Source organism: Homarus americanus, unplaced genomic scaffold (genome assembly GCF_018991925.1).
Source record: "Homarus americanus isolate GMGI-L3 unplaced genomic scaffold, GMGI_Hamer_2.0 scaffold5589, whole genome shotgun sequence".
Lineage (NCBI taxonomy): Eukaryota > Metazoa > Arthropoda > Malacostraca > Decapoda > Nephropidae > Homarus > Homarus americanus.
This window is the reverse complement of record NW_024736650.1, coordinates 5,970,527-5,990,510: the sequence shown is the minus strand read 5'-3', so window position 1 is coordinate 5,990,510 and position 19,984 is coordinate 5,970,527. Positions and strand designations below refer to the sequence as shown.

The window sequence follows — 19,984 nt, the reverse complement described above, 5'->3', positions numbered from 1 at the left end:
GAGACTCAGTTGATTGAAAATGTCCAAAGGAAAGCCACCAGACAGATGCCTGCACTTTGGCACATCAGCTACCCTGAGAGATTAGAGCACCTGAAATTGCCTAGCTTATACCATACTACAGATGGGCAAGGGGGGACCTAATTGAGGTATATAAACAACTCAAAGGGCACTACTCAGTCAACTGCCCTTACCTGAAGCTGGCGGACGCTCGCCCCACAAGGGGTCACAGCTCAATGTTGAAGAAGCCGCAAGCCCAGAAAATTGCGAGGGATAACTTTTTCGGAGTGAGAGTTGTGAACTCGTGGAACAATCTGCCAGAGAGTGTTGTGATGGTGCCGAGTGTGAGCTCTTTCAAGACCATGCTTGACAGGCACTGGAGTAGGTTCTGATAAATTCAGGACCCGGTGCATGCCCAGTACTTGCCAACAGTGCATAACAGAGATGCGACTGATCGCCCAAGCGGCTAACGAGCCGATCAGTGGTTAAGAGGATAAAAGTATAAAATAAAAGTAAGTGTAGGAGTATATTGTATGTGGAAGACAAAAATTTATCTAGGAGCAGCTGGCAAATGGGAGGGGGGTAGCATGGGTGGGTGGCTCCCTCCCCCTAACTCCCACAAGATTCCTTTAACACTTCTAAATTCAATTCCACCACAATTCTCATAGTTTAGGATCACTTGGTGTCAGGTTGTTAAAATATTATCCTAAAAGTATCAGCTTTCCTGAAAAAAGAATCCCACATTGAACAGAGTCATTTGTTTACAAAGAGCAACAGCTGATCAGCTTAACACAATGTTTGTCTTCAACACTGAGTAAATTAGTACAGTAGTGTATTTATCATCACTTAATAAATACTATTGTGTATTTATCATCACTTAATAAGCAATATTCTAGTGTACAGTATTATGTACCTGCATATACTGTACCCTGGTTTATTCATTAATCATTTGTCTAAGTAGTATACAAGTAGCCAGACTGAGTCATCATAACACTCAAAGGTAGTTAATAACATTTTTAAGAAGGTATCTTCATATCAAACACTATACAGTGTGTTATAGTGACCCCTGTTGTAAGCTAGTCAGCTGAAACCTCACAGAAATGCATCTTGAGTAAATAACCTTCTGATACAACTTATCCTTTTATTTTCAAGTCATAATACAAATTAGATAGTGTTGTATTTTCTTTATTACTGAAGATGTTATATTAATCATGATGACCCATAAACCATAACAGGCCAGTCATATGGGAATATAATACGGAATCAACAAATAAATAAACCAGACGAATGCGGCAACACATGATCAGACCCAGCCTGCTTACATACTGAAATGTATAAGTTCTCCGCAGGCCTATAGCAAATCTGATTAGACCACTGTACAGTATTCAGTAAGCGTGGTTCATTTCATAAGATTTTTTTTTATTAATCTTCCCGCCCCTTTTTTGTATTACTGTACTAGTGACCAGAGCATCTCAGTCCGCAAAAATCGAATTCCAATACAGTGGTCCCTCGGTTAACGAACTCAATCCGTTCCAGCAGGTTGTTCGTTAACCGAAAAGTTCGTTAACCGAAACCATTGTTTCAATGGGTTTTTGGGTAATTGGTTCCAGCTCACCGAAAATTGCCTAAATTCAACAAAAATGGTAGAAAAGTTCACTTACTTTGAGGTGTGTATGTAGAAGGCTCCTGGATGATGATGGGAATTAGAATGGGGGTGGAGGAGAAGGAAGATGAGAAGGCATTGGGGTGGAAGAGAAGTCACCCCATGGCACCATTCACCCATAAAATTTTAGTTCTCTTGGTGTATTTCAAGATTATTTTCTTTAAATCAACACTGCACTGCATTATATATTGTCAATATGTAAAATATATTTCAAAATGACCAATAATTTGCTTGGAAACACAGAAAAAAAGCGTTTAGTTGAAGAGAGTCTCAAGCAAGATGTTACCTCCAGTGAAAACAGAGAGAGACTAACGCCTGTTTGCTGTGTTAAGAGGCTGGATGCCGCGCATTAAACTAGTCACTTTACCTTCAATTATGTTCAATAATTGTTAAAATTACTAAAAAATTTAATATTAAACTTTTAAAATTATTGATTAGTATAAACTTCTTGATATTTACTAAAATAGTAAGGAATTTAAGCCCTAGAACCGATTAATGTATTGGCGGACTGATACTAAAGCTGGTTGCCCGGCCAGTGCAAGCGAAAACATGTTGAGGTCGGTTCATAAGAAATTCGTTAACCGAATTGAAGATTCTTATGGAAGAAAATTCGTTAACTGAGGCGTTCGTTAACCGAGGGATCACTGTACAGGTTATACTGTACCTGTATTGAGGTCTGATTTATCAAGGTTTTACTGTACTAAAAATGGGGAAAATACCCCCAAAGATCAGAAAATGCAGTCCATAGACAACCCCAGAATTAAATAAACATAGTACTGTACTATGAGCATATTGTTACTGAAAACATACAGGTAGTCCCCGACTTACGACCGCCGCAGTTGTGACCATTTTCTTTTTTTTTTTTTCAAAAAATTAAGAGCAGCGATAACAACAACACGTTCTGGGTAATTAATGACAGGGTGGGAAGAGTGGGGAGGGGGTCATAAGGTTGAGTTTTTGCAAAAATGACTACTACTATACTACTAACTGCTTGTGGAGAGAGAAGAGAGAGAGAGAGATTAAGCTTGACCTAATATTAACCTCCCATCTGTTTGTCTATCAGCTTTTCACAATCTATCTCGTAGTGAAGAGATTTAAGACCTGCTAAGACAAAGACCTTGGAGGGTTTTGTGTGTGTGTTCTTGATACATGGATTGTGATAAGGTAAATATAAGGTGTTTACAGGTTAATTTAAGTCTTTATTATTACCAAGGTTTCTTCATTGTGACCTGTTAACACTTGGTGTAACTGTTTACGAGCTGTTACCTCTGCATCTTTTTGGGGTATTTTTGTCCAAACTCACCCTGTGCCCCCAAGTCGATGCTAAATATGAAATGGCATCCATTGATATTTTTATGTATGTCATAGGTAACCCCCGGTGCAGTTTTAATTAGTAAAGTACAGCAATACAGTACAACAACACAAATTGGTTTATCCCTTTCAGTCCAGCAAATGTATGTATCTCGTACACTTATGGGACCAGATTACTACAGTTGAATGAAACAAAGGAGGTCGAATGGATGTAGGCAGCATCTGCTGTGTAGACAATGGAGGCACATGAAGCCAAGGATCCTGCCTGCCACCATCTTGGTCAAGGCATCACAGACAGTTACAGTAGCTACTCTAAAACAAACAATGGTTATAGATACAGGTAATCCTGTAGAATTTATTCTACAGGTGCTGTTTTATTCATTACACACATTATAGTGGGATAAACCAAGGAGATTGAAGTCTATGATCAAGAATCGCTGCCATATTGGCCAACATATTAGTCGCAAACAGTGATTTCACCTGAGGCAGTGGATGCTGCCTTCATTTATTCAACCTCCTTGTATGATACTGTCTTGATTCCTCCTGCCCAATTTCAAATACAGTATCTTGAAGCAGTCATGAGCCATACAGTTTAATTATACTATATGTCACCATCAATAATTATTTACCCTCAAAAATTTCACAGCTGCTCATTTACCCTTCAAACACCTTGGTGGAAAGATGTTAATCAACATGCACATCTGGCAGCTGCTAGTGATACCCATACATCTGGTAAAGTACATGCAAGCATAAATGTAAACACAATGCATGACAACATTGAAAGAAATAGACAACTGTGATGGAATGTAGTGATACTTTCTGCTTACATTACTTGAACAAAATACTAGTGAAACTCAATTTATCTTCATAAAGTCCACTAAAATATTAATGCTTCGTCCTATAGAAGGTGGCAACTCTTCTTACATTCCGAAAATTTACAATTACTGTACTGTATTATGATGCAAAAGGAGAGTAAACTATTGCTGCACTGGCATTTTTTTCATCTATTGCACTCCCGAACTACCAATTCTAGGTTATTTCACCATACAGTATTATATAAATGCTTTCATACCTCATGAAAAGACCAAAAAGTGGGTGAGGAAAACATCTCATAATATCAGTTTCCCATTTTTCTTACTGAACACAAATCTAAGGCAGTGACATTCCACATTCATCGCTACCATGGCTCCTCCTCTGTCTTTGGAGCAGGTTCGATGGTTTCTTTCGTACAGGATTTTTTCTTATGGCCATAAAAGATATTTTAGGCTAGGTTAAATTAGATTATATAGATTATGTTGGTTAGATTAGGTTATATAGGTCAGTTCATTTCATGAAAAATTAATCATATATTGTGGCAGTAGCTAGCACATCCTGGATGTACTGAAGGTTCCTGTCTGAGACAGGAATTATTTTGGTAATACAGGGTACCTGATGAAAGTGATCCAACCTTACCACCAACTTCAGGAAATTTTTCGAAAGAAGATAAGTTTTCTTATCCTAAAAATTGAGGAATGCATTCTGCATAATATCACTCTTACAATAATTCATGTATTCTACCTCCGCAGGATCTGCCTTCTTCCACCACGTTTACTTTCTGTGATCAAGTGTTGGTTTGTTTCACAGATTTTTTTTTTTTTTAGGTACAGGTATAGTACAGTATTCCACAAGACATCCTTCATAAAATAAATAAAACTAACCTACCAACCATAACTTAACCTAAAACATAATATTTTTTATTCTGTATCTTATTTTTCTAATATAAAATAAAATTCCTTCCAACAAAAAAGAACCAACCCTACAATCTATACTGTATATGGCAACCTTATTGGCAAGGTCTTGTTTAGCTGTACTGTATTCCTTTTTAACATAAGAAGTGATACAGTATTATGCAAAGCACATTCCTTGTGCATTTTTTGTCAGTTTCTCAAATTAGGAAATCTTCTATGGAGAAATTTTCTCAAGAAGGTGCTAAGGCCATAACACTGTCGTCAAGTACTGTACCTACAGGTATTATTTTAGGTTAGGTCAGGTTGGTTCATTTAAAAAGGAGAAATCACATACTGTACTGTAATGTAGCAGTAGCTGGCAAACACGTGCTTACCGTCACTGAGATTAAACCAAAATGGCATCAAATGAAGCTTTGATGTTGCATCCCAATATTTGTCCACTTTTTTATATTTGCAAGAGGTAAGAATGCATTTCTCTTCTCTGGTGTACTGTCCTAAAGTTTGTAGTTCACGAGCTTAATAGTTGTAAAGAATTAAAGTTATGATATTCTATGGAATGAGTCATTCTAAAGATTTAAAATATTCAAAATACAAAATCCCAAAAACCATTACATGAGTGACTTGCCCTACTTCATATTTGCCAAATAAAAGGGGTAAAATCATCATTTCGGTCATCCACCTATTTGGAAGTTGAAATTATGTTTTTCCAAAGGTTTTTCATTTGTTTTGAAAGATTCCGACCTTCATTTCTACGGCAAATCACTACTTTTTGAGCTAGCCCCCCTTATCCAACAATAATGGGGGGACCCCAGTGGGAACCAGGGGTTTGGGTGGGGGGGATCACAAAAAATTAGTATTTACGATAGAAATGAAGGTCAGAATCGTTCAAAGCACATCAAAAATTATAAGAAAAAACAATTCAAACCTAACATAACCTGAGCTAGCCTAACTCAACTTAACAAATTATTGCAATTTTCTCGGAAGTAATCATTTGTGAAAGAAATGCTACAGAAGAAAAGTCTTAGAATTGTCAAAACTACCGAATGTGAAACTCAAAATCCTAAAATTCGCTGGATGACCAAAATGATACCATAAAATATAGGCAGTAGATATTTTGTCGTGACTGGCAAGTTCCTACTAACGCTATATTGCTGTGAGTGCACTCTGATATGCCAATTGTCCATTACCAGCGAACAACACGAACTATATTTGACCGCGACTCATGAGGCATTTATTTCACCGTGACTCGATCGTTGTGTAGCTGTAAACATACCTAACCACATTTCAGTTGAGCATGGAAGCTTATTATAAAACAGGTGACATTTATTAGAACCTGACCAAACTAAACAAAGTAACCTACCTAACCTTACTTAACTTCCTAGCCGAGCGGTGGCCCTCGTCATATTAAACAAAAAGTACTTAGCCAATCATGGCAAAATATCCACTACATAAAATATAACAAAAAGAACATCAAAATTAAGTTTAATCTATAAATGAGTTGACAATCATTATATATATGCAAAAGCACTAAGCCATTCCTGACAGCAAATAGCAAAATCCAGACATGATAGGACCCACAGGCTATGGCCCTCACTGGACCTCTAAGGAGACATTTAGTAATAACTCTCAAGACATTCATCAGCAAACAATCAACAATCATTGGTTAAGTTCAGTCACATCTTGTCATTTGTAGGAACACTCGTACTTTTAGTGTACATCATGCATCAGAGACTTCATGTAGGGCAGAATATACTGTAGTAGATATACGTTACCATCAAGAAAAAATAAATGACAAAATATGCCTATGAACTTATCTTATGTAGTATCTACCAACCTGCTTTGAACGACAATGATGATGGTGAGCAAGACACATGATAGTTTACACGCCCACATGATCTTGGATCCCAATATCCTTGAGGAGACTCTGGAGGCCGAGGTGTCAGCTGAGGTGCTGGTATCCGTGGCTACCTCCTCCTCCTCCTCCTTGATGTTTCTAGAGTCCTCTGATGGCTCCTCCTTCTTGGCCTGAGAGTCTACTGGAGGTGTTGTGTCTGTCTCATCGCCTGTGACACCCTCCTCTTCCTCTACCCCAGGCATCCCACTACCATTGCTCACCACCTGCCAAATTTCCCGTGTTGTCAGATTGTAAACAATAAGTAATATAATTATAAAATATAAACAGGATTGAGTGCTAAAGAAAACAAAATAGCATCGTATAATACTTTAAATACTTTATAATTTACTAGATTCTATATATGTATCGGTTCACAATATTTTATACGGTATGACACTTGCCATACAGCAAATTTTGACTTCATATAACTAAGCGAATGACCTATCATGGTTCGACAAATCAGTATAGTGTTGTACAAGTGTTAATACTGTACACCATTTACATAATGTGAGGTTTCTCGCTTATTACTCGGGTCTTCGATCACAACATATACACCTGTTCAGAAGTAAAAAAACAAAAACAATCTTTTACATGTTAACATTTTAAACACATACTGTATAACTATTAACCTCCAACTACCGTTTTAATTTAGCAAATAGCACTTTTTATTGATATATTCATTTTTATAATTATGTCCTTATCAACTATACCGTTAATAAATAGTAATTACCAGCCCATTACCAATTCATGATAGCGATGACTGCTTCGAAAGGAACTACTGTATTTCGTGGGTTTTAATGGATATTTTTTTGCAATTTGGCTAGGATACCGATACATCTGGCAAGTTAGTAACTCTGTACCCATACCGAGACACCCAACATGTAAACTTTGTGATAAACCTTTAAAGCATGCACTTAAACACTATATTATTGAATGTGACACTGTCAAAGACTTCAGGCGACCTGGCTTATTGTTTCATGAACTTTGTAATTACTACATTGAATCGGGGGTGCTTGGGAACATTCTTGCTGTTTATCCCAAATTTGCTAGCCCACACTGATTAGTCTTCAATTAGAATATGACGTCTAATGTATATGAACCACTGTCTTGCATGGCAGCGAACAGTGACATCACTCACATGACTGACCTATATATACACTGCTTATGAAGATGTATTTCTTTGTGTACGACCCTCTGTCCTGCATGGCGAACAGTGTACCCACACGACTCTGACCTATACACTATACTGTCAATGAATATGATGTAGTTCTTTGTGTACGAACCTCTGTCCTCCATGGCAGTGAACAGTGACATTGTGGGGAACAGGTTGTTTGGGTTCACACTCAGGATGGTTGGAGAAAGGAAACTCACAATGTGCTCTCTATATACATGTTATATTGGATGTACAATGCAGCTTGGTGCTGGGAAGTGGCAGCGTGGTTACAAGCGTGATGTAGAGAGAGCTGGTTGGTGAGGATGCTCAGAGGAGGACAGCTTGTGGGTCGCCATGCTCGCCGGCGGGAGTGAGGGCCGCCAGGCAGCGGCGGAGGAGGTGTTGCTTGCTGGTTGGTGTAGGTAGAAAGAGAGAGCTGGTTGATGAGGATGCTCAGAGGAGGACATAGGTCCTTCTGCAGCTCTTCCCAGTCCGCTTGGTTCTTGATTTCCCGAAATAATTTGGCGTCATCTGCAAACATTTGTATGAAGGAGTGTACAAAGTCAGGCATGTCATTTATGAAACAAACAGCGGGCCCAATGCACTGCCCTGTGGTACCCCGCTTGTGACAGGTACGGATTATGATTTCGTGCCAGTAATCACCACACACTGCTTGCGGTCATGTACTGTAGAAAGTCTTCTATCCACGCAAGGACATTTCCCCGAATTTCATACCCTTCCAGTTTGATTTTCAGCCTTTCATGGGGGGATACTGTCGAAAGCCTTGGCAAAATCTAGGTAAATATTGTCGATATTACCACCCCGCTCCAGAATATGGGTCCAAATATCCAATACCTTGAGCAATTATGTTAATCAGGAGCGCCCCGGCATAAAACCGTGTTGGCAATCCTTTACAAGGTTGTTTTGTAGTAGATGTTCCATCTCTGCATCTCTGATAATACTCTCAAGTACATTACATATTATGCTGGTCAGGCTCACCGGTCTATACTTTTTCATGGAGTGAAGATCGCCCTTCTTGAAGATTGGACTCACATAAGCCACTTTCCATTCACTGGGGACCTTTTGTTCATCCAGGTATTTACAAAACAGGATCTTCAGGGGCTCGGCAAGCTCGTTGCACAACTCTATTAGCACTCTAGGATGCACCATGTCAGGGCCGGGACTCTTATGGTGTACTGCGCACATCATTGTCATTCCTAAAGACCCCCTTTATTTCATATTACGCTACATAACATTCAAATCCACCGCGCTTGTAGAATCTCAGAGAACGGGGGTCATTGATAAAGACTAAATCACCTAATGAATGTTACGGAATCATGTGTTGTATTGTACCCAGGTACGGTTATATAATATTAATTGTATGTATTCATAGCATTAAGGAGAGACATGTTTTTCCCATTCGTTTTACACTCAGGATCCCTCCCAGTAAGTCCCGCCTTCGAACACAGTTGTCAATACGTTTATTCCACTCTCTACTTGCAAACTCAATCTTGAATTAGTCTGGGTAAATCAACTTTAGTAATTCGCCAGAACTTTGTCAACTGAGGGTCATCCTTGAATGAGTAACAGTTGGGTTGTTTGTAATTTCTGTCATTTCATGAGTAGCGATCGCTGGCAACTCAGGGGTATATATCCATGGTGAGCGGGAGGATCAAGCCTCCCGTAATACCATCCAACTTCGTTGTCCTACAGGTATGTGGATGTGTTCCCTAGCCATTCAGTTTGATTCAGTCAATTGTAGTGAATATCAGTGTTCATGTTGTGACAGACTAATTGTTATTCATCCAGTGTGAGAAGAAATATAAAGTAAATGTCGTCTGACGCTGCGAGACGAAGGATTTGTTGTGATTGTGTTGTCCATGCTTCCCTCCCGTAACGCCATCCAACTTCGTTGTCCTACAGATCGAGGGTGGGCTTAATTGAAACCCCACCCGTCGCTCGGAGCCGGTGGATATTCAGTGGTGATCAATATATGGGCGATGGTGCTGATTCGGCATGATTAATCGGCTTCACACTGCCTCGTGGAGCCAGACCCCAGACTCGCCATGTGTCTAGCTACCACCGATCATAGCCACAGTCGTGAGCCCCAGTGTCCTACCCTGGGACGCTTCCTGGAAGTTATATGTCCACAGTGTTGTTGTATGTGTATGGGGGGGGGAGGGTAATTCTGGAATAAGTATCCCATGTTGGGTAGTGGATCAATGTATGAGTTGGTTTCAGTAATAACATGTTGTGTGTTGTGAGTGCATCTCATATGCACTTCCAACAGTTAGTGAAGTATCATATGGAAGTTGTAATGTCTGTAATGAAATGCAATTTGAGGTTGAGTAAAGCCTAGGAGTTGCCTTAGAGTTATATGTTAATAATATATTTTTCCCCACTTTGAGTCCATTTTAATAAACATTTTCTAGAGTATATCAAGGGTATTCATTTCCAGCAGAAACACCTTTATTTCCGTCCAAGGGACCTGATATCAGAATTGCAATACCCATGTGCCTAGACCCTCGACATGCTACCAAAAAGAACTGAGGTTATGTAGTAACCAATGAACTGCAGTAGTGCAGTAAGTAGAAAGAACAATTGAAAGAACTAACCCAATGCCTAGTCCACTCTGCCCGCTACCTAACGAGCTACTGCCCAGAGGGCAGTTAAGTTATCCCCTTAGACTTAGTGACCCCATGATCTGGCAGTATAATGGACCTTTAGCTTTGACAGTTTATTTCTAATACCCTCTTCTGTGAACACAATGTGGGTCAGTGCTATGTCGAACCGTCTGTCCTCAAACTCAGGAAGGTTTAATCACATCCTCTTTTGTGAACACCGAGGAAAAGAAGCTCTTCAATGCCTCAGCTTTATCCTGGTCAGGATCTGCATAACTACCATCTTCAAGCCTCAGGTCTCATACTCCTACTCGCGATTTTAATTTCGACTTTGCATTGCGGGAAAACGCCTTTGGATTTGACTTGACCTCGCTTGCAATCAACCTCTGGAACTCTTTTTCAGCCCTTCTACATTCTATCTTTGCTTTGTTTCTGGCTCTTGCATACATCCTCCTGTCCTGCTCATTATTTGACCCAACCCACGTCTTGAATTTCTGGGTTTTCTTCTTAACTTTGTCGACCGACGCATGGTTCATGTGTAGGGATCCCCTCGTATTCCAAGAGGCACTGGGTTTGGTCTTGGGTATATATTTATCGATCAAATGGGTCACTTTACTAGTTATGATATTCAGCGTAGTGTCTGCGTTCTTGTGCCTTAATGAGTCAGGCACCCGTCACCTGTTAGCAATACTTCACCTTAAAGATAACAAAGCCATCTCAGGACTACCTAGTCATCTGTATTTATTGTACAAAAAGGAATGAATAGCCGGAGCCGTGCTACGAGATGTAACGTGTGGGAGGAGTGGGTACTTGTATATGAAAGATGCAGACTTTTTAACAAAGGAGGAATATGACAGTCTTATCTATCACTTAGTGACCTATAATACATGTCTAAATGCCCAACAGTCTATTCCACTATTAGTGATATTGATTGATGGCACTGTTTACTAGTGCCATTAAACACACCAACAGACTAGGATTGACGTATTCTATCTCGGAATTGTGGTTAGTATACCCTGTAGATGACATAGTCACAAATTCGGTTAATGAAGAATTACAACAAAGAAGAGTTCCAAAATAAACAAAAAAATATAGATTGGTCGCATGTGACAAATTGCACGGAGGTTAACGAAGCCTCGAAGTTCATAATTACTTTTTCTGGCGTTCTTGGTGGGATGGGATTATAAAACGTAAAAATAAATAAGATAGCATTTGAGGCAGAAAAAAAAATAAAGATGAGGGAAAGTGTGTAGAAGATTTGCATAATGATCACAACAGAATTAATTATAGTTGGCAACAGGAAGTTTAACAAAAGAACTAAACTGTATTTGGGAAATAACAGAAGTTTTGAGCTGTGATGGTATAAGTGAAGGAGAATTTAAAAAAAAAATGTAGGTTAAGCAGTAATAATATCTAAGATTGAAGAAGCCTCAAGTCCAGAAAACTGTGAGGGCAAACTTTTTCGGAGTGAGAGTTGTGAACTCTTGGAACAATCTGCCGGAAAGTGTTGTGACCGCACCGGGTGTGAGTTATTTTAAGACTAGACTTGACCAACACTGGGGCAGGTTCAGGTACATTCAGGAGCCGGTGCATGCCCAGTACCTGCCAACAGTGCGTGACAGAGACGTGACCGATCGCCCAAGCAGCTAACGAGCCGATCAGTGGTAAAGAGGATAAAAGAAGAGTGATAATCATTTTTTCGGGAGGGGGGAAGGGAATAAGAGTAAAAATAAATTAAAAATAGAAGAGAAAAATACTACATTAATCTACATCACGAAGATGCCGGAAAACCAGCTTTTTGAAGTGAGACAGATTGTGTGAGTATGGAAACACAGAAGGCAGAGCATTCCACCGTTTGGCTGTGTGGGGAAAAAAAGGTGCACTATAATGGGTTTTTCTAGTGTGACCGACGTCCACGCAGAAACGGTGGGCACCGCGGGCAAGACGAGTGTTACGAGCCCACGGCCTTGAGGGCAGTACACAAGATGCCAAATCCACCGAACATTGGCCGTTAAAGTACCTGTAAAAGAGAGTGAAGCAACGTTGCGGCGAAGAGAAAGGGAAGAGAGATTATCAACTAAAGGACGAGAGGTAATTTTTTTTTTTTTTTAATCATATTCGCCACTTATCAGCTTACTAGCTGTTTGGGCGGTTTATCCAGACGGTTTATCCAGACGAAATGTCTTTGATTCCACCCTATCTAACAGATGGACAGAAGAAGAGTCACCCCAGATATGAGAGCAGTACTCCAAGTTAGAAAGAATGAATCCCTTATAAACTTGAAGGAACTGCTCAGGAGTGAAGTAGCTACGGCATCTGTACAGCATTCCCGGCTTTTGAAAGGCAGCTTTACCAATGCTGTGGATGTGTGGCTTCCATGACATATTAGAGGAAATGGTGAGGCCTACTAATTGCTTTCCTTTTTCCTTTTTTCGCTCTGGCCTAGGGACCTGCACCCTTAAAAGTGTATTCGTCCTGCGGTCCCACCTGTAACTGTTCACCTCCCTCCCAGGAGATTGTGAACATGAAAGGGGGTTGGAGCAAGAACCCATCCCAGCCGAGTCTTTCCAGGAAAACCGTGATCGTGCGGGTCCACCTGGAAAGAGGGTAGCAATCCTTATCCTTCCCCAATAGGCACATTTAGCTCACGTCTATAAGTGAGCAGTCACATACACTAGGAAGTAGGTTTCCCCAACGGGGCTCCGGGAGAGAAGCTCAGGAACCACTCTATGACCACCACCCGGCCATCATTGCCTGTGGGGAGTGCTGAAATTCCTCTGCTACTTACTCAACCGGAATAGGTAGGCTCTAAAAAAAAATAAATAAATAAAAACCACCACAACCACGGGTTATGGAGCGCGTACGCCCTCCTAACCGCGACCCCCGCCTGAACCGCCAACCTGACGACCTGCCACCACCTCCAACAACTCCACCACCACTGAGGACGACAACTGGACGAAGGTAGAAAACAAAAAACGCCGACATGCTTTTTCGGGAAACGAATGCCGTCAAGCAGCCCAAAAGGCACCCATCACCACCACCAGCTCACCTCCAACAACACTGCCAAAATTCCGGATCTCGAAAACGGACACAAAAACGACATATGCCGCCATCACAGAGATGGAGAAACTAAATCCACTGGCCAAGTTCTCAGTGCGGCCCAACCTAAAGGGGGAGATGATTATTCACCCCAAAGACAAGGACTGCGCCACCACCCTCATCACTTACCTGCAAAACACCACCACCGTTGTATCAACCAAGCTGGACCCCGCCCAGAAACTGATGAAGTCGGTAGTCCTCCGGTACCCAAAGGAACTACCCCTCGAACCCCTGGAGAACCACCCGAAGATCCTAAAAGCCGAGAGATGCTCTCCCCCGTCCGACAAGACGGCCACCACAAAACAAGTGCTCATAACGCACTATGGTTCACCCCCCAGCACCATAGACCTCAAAACCTGGGGGATCTACGATGTGAGGCCCTTCGTCCCAGAGCCCCTGCGGTGCTTCAGATGCCAGAAATACGGGCACCATCAGACAAGGTGCACGTACAAGGAAGTCTGCGCAGTCTGTGCACAGAAGCACGGCACACACTCCTGCCTCACCAAGTTGAAAAATGGAGAAAAAATTGCCCCCAAGTGTGCCAACTGCGGGGGCAAACACCACGCCTGGAACCCTGGATGCTCCGAGAGGAAAAAGAGGGCCCAGGCAAACCGACCAGCAGCAAGATCGGCCCCCACCGCCTGCACACCAGCCCCACCAAGTACCTTCGTGTGGGGAACCCAAAGGCCAAAACAACAAAGCCAACCTCCTCAGCCAGTCAACACCCAAAGTGCAGCCCAGTTTCCTGGCCTCACTACAGCAACACTGTGAGGGCGCATGTTTCCATACACCTCTACACCACCCACATCTTACTTACTTCTCTTAGTTCTTACTCTTACTCAGTTCTGCCACCTATTCTTTTGGTAGCATGGACATTCTTTTGGTAGCATGGTCGAGGGTCTAGGCACATGGGTATGGTAATTCTGGTATGAAGTCACTTGGACGGAAATAAAGGTAAAATACTGTGGGAGAAATGAATACACCTAAAGTACTCTAAGAACAAATTTATTAATATGCAATCAATGGGGAAAGATATTGTATTAATCATATAACTACCAGGCTCAACTCCTGGGCTTATTGCAGACTCAGTACTTACTCAACATACTCGTTAATAATTAAATCAGCAGATACCTGGGGTCCTATACCCAACATGGGATAATTATTTCCAACTAATTATCCCTAACATACATCTTACAACACTCTCTGTGGACATATACTTCCAAGGAGTAACCCAGGGTAGAGCACTGGGACTCACGACTGTTGTTATTGTGGGGTAGCCAGACACACGGCGAGTCTGGGGTCTGGCCCAACGAAGCCGTGGGGCACATTAATCAGGCCGCATCGGTGCCATCGTTTCATATATGGTCCCTGCTGGGTATCTACTACATCCGGGGCCGTTGTTGAACGATGCAAGAATCACAATGGGATCTGGAGAAACATTGGAGCAGCGTCAAGGAACGGACTGGGAAGCATGACAACACAAACAACTCTCTTGTCTAGACGACAGACGTATTTACGTTATATTACTTCTACACTGGGTGAATGACAATTCAACTGTTAAATCATGAACACTGGTGAACACTGATATTCACTACAATTGACTGAATTAACTGAATGGCTACACATAAACATACCTGGAGAAACATTGGAGCAGCGTCAAGGAACGCTCTCCCTGGCTCATCTTGGGTATATATACCCCTGAGTTGCCAGTGATCGCTACTCAAGCAATGACAATAATTACAAACAAACTAACTGTTACTCATTCAAAGATGACCCTCAGTTGACAAAGGTCTGGCGAATTACTCGAGTTGATTTACACAGATAATTCAAGATTGAGCTTCCCAGGAGAAAGTGGAATAACAACGCATTGATAACTGTCTTCACAAAGGCGGGACTCTGGGAGGGAACACAAGTGTAGCGTCTATGGGGAAAAAACACGTCTTCTCAGGGGTCGCTAACTCACTCATGTTTTGCGGGCGTGGAGTTTAATAAGAATCATTAGTTAAATAGATCAGCAGTCAACGTGAGCATGACAACACCTCAGCCACCCAAGCAGCAGACAACGACAACCACGAAAAAGACAAAAGAAGCACATACCAAGGCACCAGAAGGAATGATACACGTATCAGACCTAGCCAAGGTACTGACAACCTTCGCGGAGGGCCCAGCCGGACTACTGGGCCACAAGATCCAACCCACACAGCTCCAAATACTCATGGGGAGCGTCCTCGGGCAAGTCGCCACAGCTCCAGCCACCTCAGTGAAGGAAGCCACGCCGGTCCTCACACGAGTGACAGCCGAGGTACACTCTACACCGAAAAAGGCCACCAGAGAACCCAAGATACCGACAGCTCCCAGAAAGAAATTGGACGTTTCAACTCCCCTGAACCGAACCACGGCCCAGAAGGCAAAAACCACAGAACAAGAAGATATGAACCTGATCCAGTCGGAATCGGACTTGAACATTTCCATCGAGGACCACCAGAAGTCCCCGATGAAACAGTGGTGGAAAACATCAGCACCCTGAACATTCTTACATGGAATGCTCAGGGCATCAAAAACAAGAAAACCTCCTACAAGAAGCAGCAGCCAAGGACAAGCTTGACATCATACTGCTACAAGAAACACTTCTACAAGAACACCACTGTTTCAAATTCAGTGGTTACAAGACATACAGGAGGCATTTCACGCAGGCGTCAACAAGAGGATGTATGATCTTGGTCAAGTCAAGCATACCCTCCTCCGAGGTCACGCAGCAATTTCCATGTGGGGAAAACATCGAGACACAGGCCGTGAAAGTAACCCTCCAAGAACGGGAATTAACTGTTCACAACATCTACAAGAACCCAAGGGGCTCACTGGAGGTGACTCAATTATTCGCTTCGGCCGCTGACCACGCCACACTCATAGGAGGGGATTTCAACACACATCATCCCTTCCTAAGCTCGGTAAGCCCCACCACCTTTCAAGACACACCCGAGATCTGCCTCCTGAACGCCGGAGAGCCCACCCACATTAGGGGAGGAAGGCTAGATCTATCCTTCGTCTCCAGTGCACTACAGCCTTCGGCCTCCTGGCAGCTACACCCCACTCTGACCAGCGACCACTTCGCCACCCTAACAACGCTGAAGGTGAACAAACTCCCCACTCCACCCCCGCCGAGATGGAGATACAATACCCAAAAGGCAGACTGGGGACTCTTTAAGAAACACCTGGCTAAGTGGCGCGAAAAATCACAGCCGGCCGGCGCAGCACCCGTGGACGAGACAACCCTCCACCAACAATTGGTCGAGGCGTTTCACCAAGCGGCAGAAGAGGCTATCCCAAAAACAAAACCCACATCAAGACAGTACAATGATTACTGGTACTACTGTCCCAGGGTGAAAGAACTCAACCACAGAGTGAACATGGCCCGAAGAAACTACAGGAGACATCCCACGGAAACAAACAGACATCTCCTGCAAGTCATAGTTAAGGATACCAGGGAAGAGAAGGAAGAAATAAAAAACGTAAGCTGGCTCAAGTGGTGCTCCGAACTGAACGAGCACACCTCCCTTGGCAAGATGTGGGCCCAGATCCGAAGGGCATCTGGGAAGGCAACACCACCACCACCAACCCATCCCAACCCAGAAGAGGAAGCCGAGAGACTTGCAAAACTGTTCTCTGACCGAGCAGCAACGAAAAACCTCCCGAGACAGGCGGAGGAGACACAACGGCGTCTGCGACAGGTCAGACTGCAGATGATCGAAGAGGCCTGCAACAGTGAAGATGACACCGACAGACCTTTCAACCAGCAAGAACTCCAGAAGTCGCTAAAACGAAGCAAGGACACAGCACCAGGGGCCGACAGGATAACCTACTCCATGCTTTCTCATGCCGGTACAGCCGGACACGAGGCTCTGCTACAAGTCATCAATGCTTCGTGGACAGCACAAAGACTCCCACCGGAATGGAAGAAGGCAGATATACAGCCCATTCCGAAGCCCAGAGAACCAGACAAACCGAGGCCCATCTCCCTTCTCAGCTGCATAGCGAAGACGGGAGAAAGAATGGCTCTCAACCGACTCAAGTGGAAAGTAGGCAGCCCACACCCTCACATTTTTGCTTACACCGAGAACACCGGCACAGGCAACAACATCGCCGAGATACTCAGCACAGTGGACTACAAACCAGCTCTTGTGGTCTTCCTCGACCTGGAGAAGGCCTTCGAACTAACAAATCCACTGGCCATTATAACGACGCTCGCTGAAAAAGGCGTCAAAGGAAGGTTGCTGGGGTGGATCCAGAACTAACTCACACAGAGAGAAGCAAGAGTACGCTTTCAGGGAGCAACCTCAAGCTACAGGGTCCATGAAAACGGAACCCCACAAGGAGGCATCCTCAGTCCAATGCTGTTCAATGACCTGATGGAAAAATCTTGTCAAACTTCCTCTCAGACAAACAGCCAAGCTCCTATGCTATGCAGACGACTTACAGCTTATAGTAAGAGAATCAAACAGACTAGCCAACACGCACTCCAACTTATAGAAGAGGAGTGCAACAGACTTGGACTCAAGATAAATCCAGCCAAGTCGAAAGCACAAGACACACCAGACAAGATGCTCTCCATACAAAACACGCCGGTAGTCTGGACCAACACCCACTAGTGTACTGCGCACATTATTGTCATTCCTAAAAATCCCATTTAATTCATATTATGCTATGTAACATTCAAATGCACCGCGCTTGTAGAACCTCGGAAAACGGGAAACATTGATAAAGGATAACTCACCTACTCAATGTTACCAGACCATGTGTTGTATTGTACCCAGGTACAGTTATATCATATTAATTGTATGTATTCATAGCATTAAGGAGAACTCAGGGTATCCATAAGATGAATGTTAAAGTCCAGTTGAGCCGGACTAGTGTACTGTAGGACTAAGTGTGGATCAGGGTTTGAAGGCCATACTATTTACGTCTGTGAGCGTGTAGCGAACATAACTTCCACAGATATCATATGAAAATACATGAGAACAATGATCTGGAAAAGGGATAAATGTATCAGAACTATGTGAGGTGTTGGAAGTGACCCAGAAACTATACTTGAAAGGAAATATCTTGTATGCGTTGGTATGGACTTAATACACCTCGTATCCTCACGTGACATATACCCACGACAGGTACAGTGATCAGAGAATCTTATGTCTGTATTCAAATAGTGCAATGTGTGAGAGGAGGATCCCTCATTTCCAGTTTTAAGTGAAGTTGATACACCCACGCCATGAACATTCAGCCTTTGTTTCAAGGCGCGTCATGTACCCGCCTTAGATGCCACGTTGATATTATAACCCCATGAATTTACCCACGAACTAGCAAACCAAGATCTTACCTTAGTGTGTAATTTAGGATTAAAATATGTGTTTATAAGGCATGAGTGACAATATACCGAAAAGTGTTCAGGTGAGAACCATAAGAAACAAAAGTGAAAATTAAAGATTGGAAACTGTAGGCCTACGTGATGAGGAGCGGCGGGGCAATGCCCTCAGTATTCCCCGTTCTACCGTCACCTCAGGTCAGTGTCCTAGCGGGCTATATCCCGCCCTATAATTAAGGTTTATATATAGAAGTTATTACAGTTTAAAGCTTTGCCGGATATATAAGTGTAATAGGAATGTGTTAGGGGGTGGGATAACCGCCCGTCAGGCATTATTTCTCAGTATTCCCCGTTCTACCGTCACCTCAGGTTCCATGCGGTCGGAGTGCCTTGCCGCCCGGCCGCCATTATCCCTTTGAGCGTCACAACAGGTGGTGACTACTCCCCGCTATGCCAATCCACTGTGAACCTGTGGATTTCCAGCACACCACTCCAAATGAATAGTCACAAATAAGGAGACCGTGAGAAACTCTGCGGTCGTCACTTGGAGCGACCTATAATACCAGGCGTAGAAATAGTGCTGGTATGTCTCTAGGTGAAGCCCTCGTCTTTACCCACCGAGGGCGGTGTGCGAACGAGGTGCCTGTTGTGTATACCTAAAAGTCACAAGGAGTCCCATACTTGCAGGTATGGAGTGTAACATGTGTGTTGAGATGGTGCTACTATGTATGATAACCGACGGTGCTATATTCCATACAGGTGGAGCAGTCTGATGTGTTAAGGGATAGTGTAAGAAGGAATGACCGAGGTAAGGTGGTCACAGATTGTTATGCAATAAGTAGGTGGATGACACGCCATCAATGTAAGAGTCTGGGGCCCATCTGGGTAACCACATTTTCGTTGTTCTTCTGAGGAAGGCCAATTCATGTATATGTTATTTACCAGTATGTTTTATAAGGAATAAATCAATTAAGACATGTTATGGTTTCACCCTTCTTTACCCTTATCGATCTGGTCAATGGAAAACCTAACCCAATGCCTAGTCCACTCTGCACGCTACCTAACGAGCTACATGCTGTCCAGAGGGGGTCTGATGGCAGCGACCCTTAGAAATTAAGATTAGAGTTAAGTTATCCCCTTAGACTTAGTGACCCCAAAATCTG

At 42.8% G+C, this 19,984-nt stretch overlaps 1 protein-coding gene across 4 annotated transcripts in view; it reads right to left on the bottom strand.

Moving 5' to 3' along the window:
* LOC121872319 (thioredoxin domain-containing protein 11-like) overlaps window positions 1-19,984 on the bottom strand; it is a 102,107-nt gene that overhangs the window by 71,849 nt on the left and 10,274 nt on the right. For all 4 annotated transcript variants that reach the window (XM_042375033.1, XM_042375031.1, XM_042375032.1 and 1 more), the window contains exon 2: window positions 6,533-6,816. In XM_042375033.1, coding sequence (XP_042230967.1) covers window positions 6,533-6,795 — 263 coding nt within the window. In that variant the 5' untranslated portion in view covers window positions 6,796-6,816. The remainder of the gene's footprint in view (window positions 1-6,532; window positions 6,817-19,984) is intronic.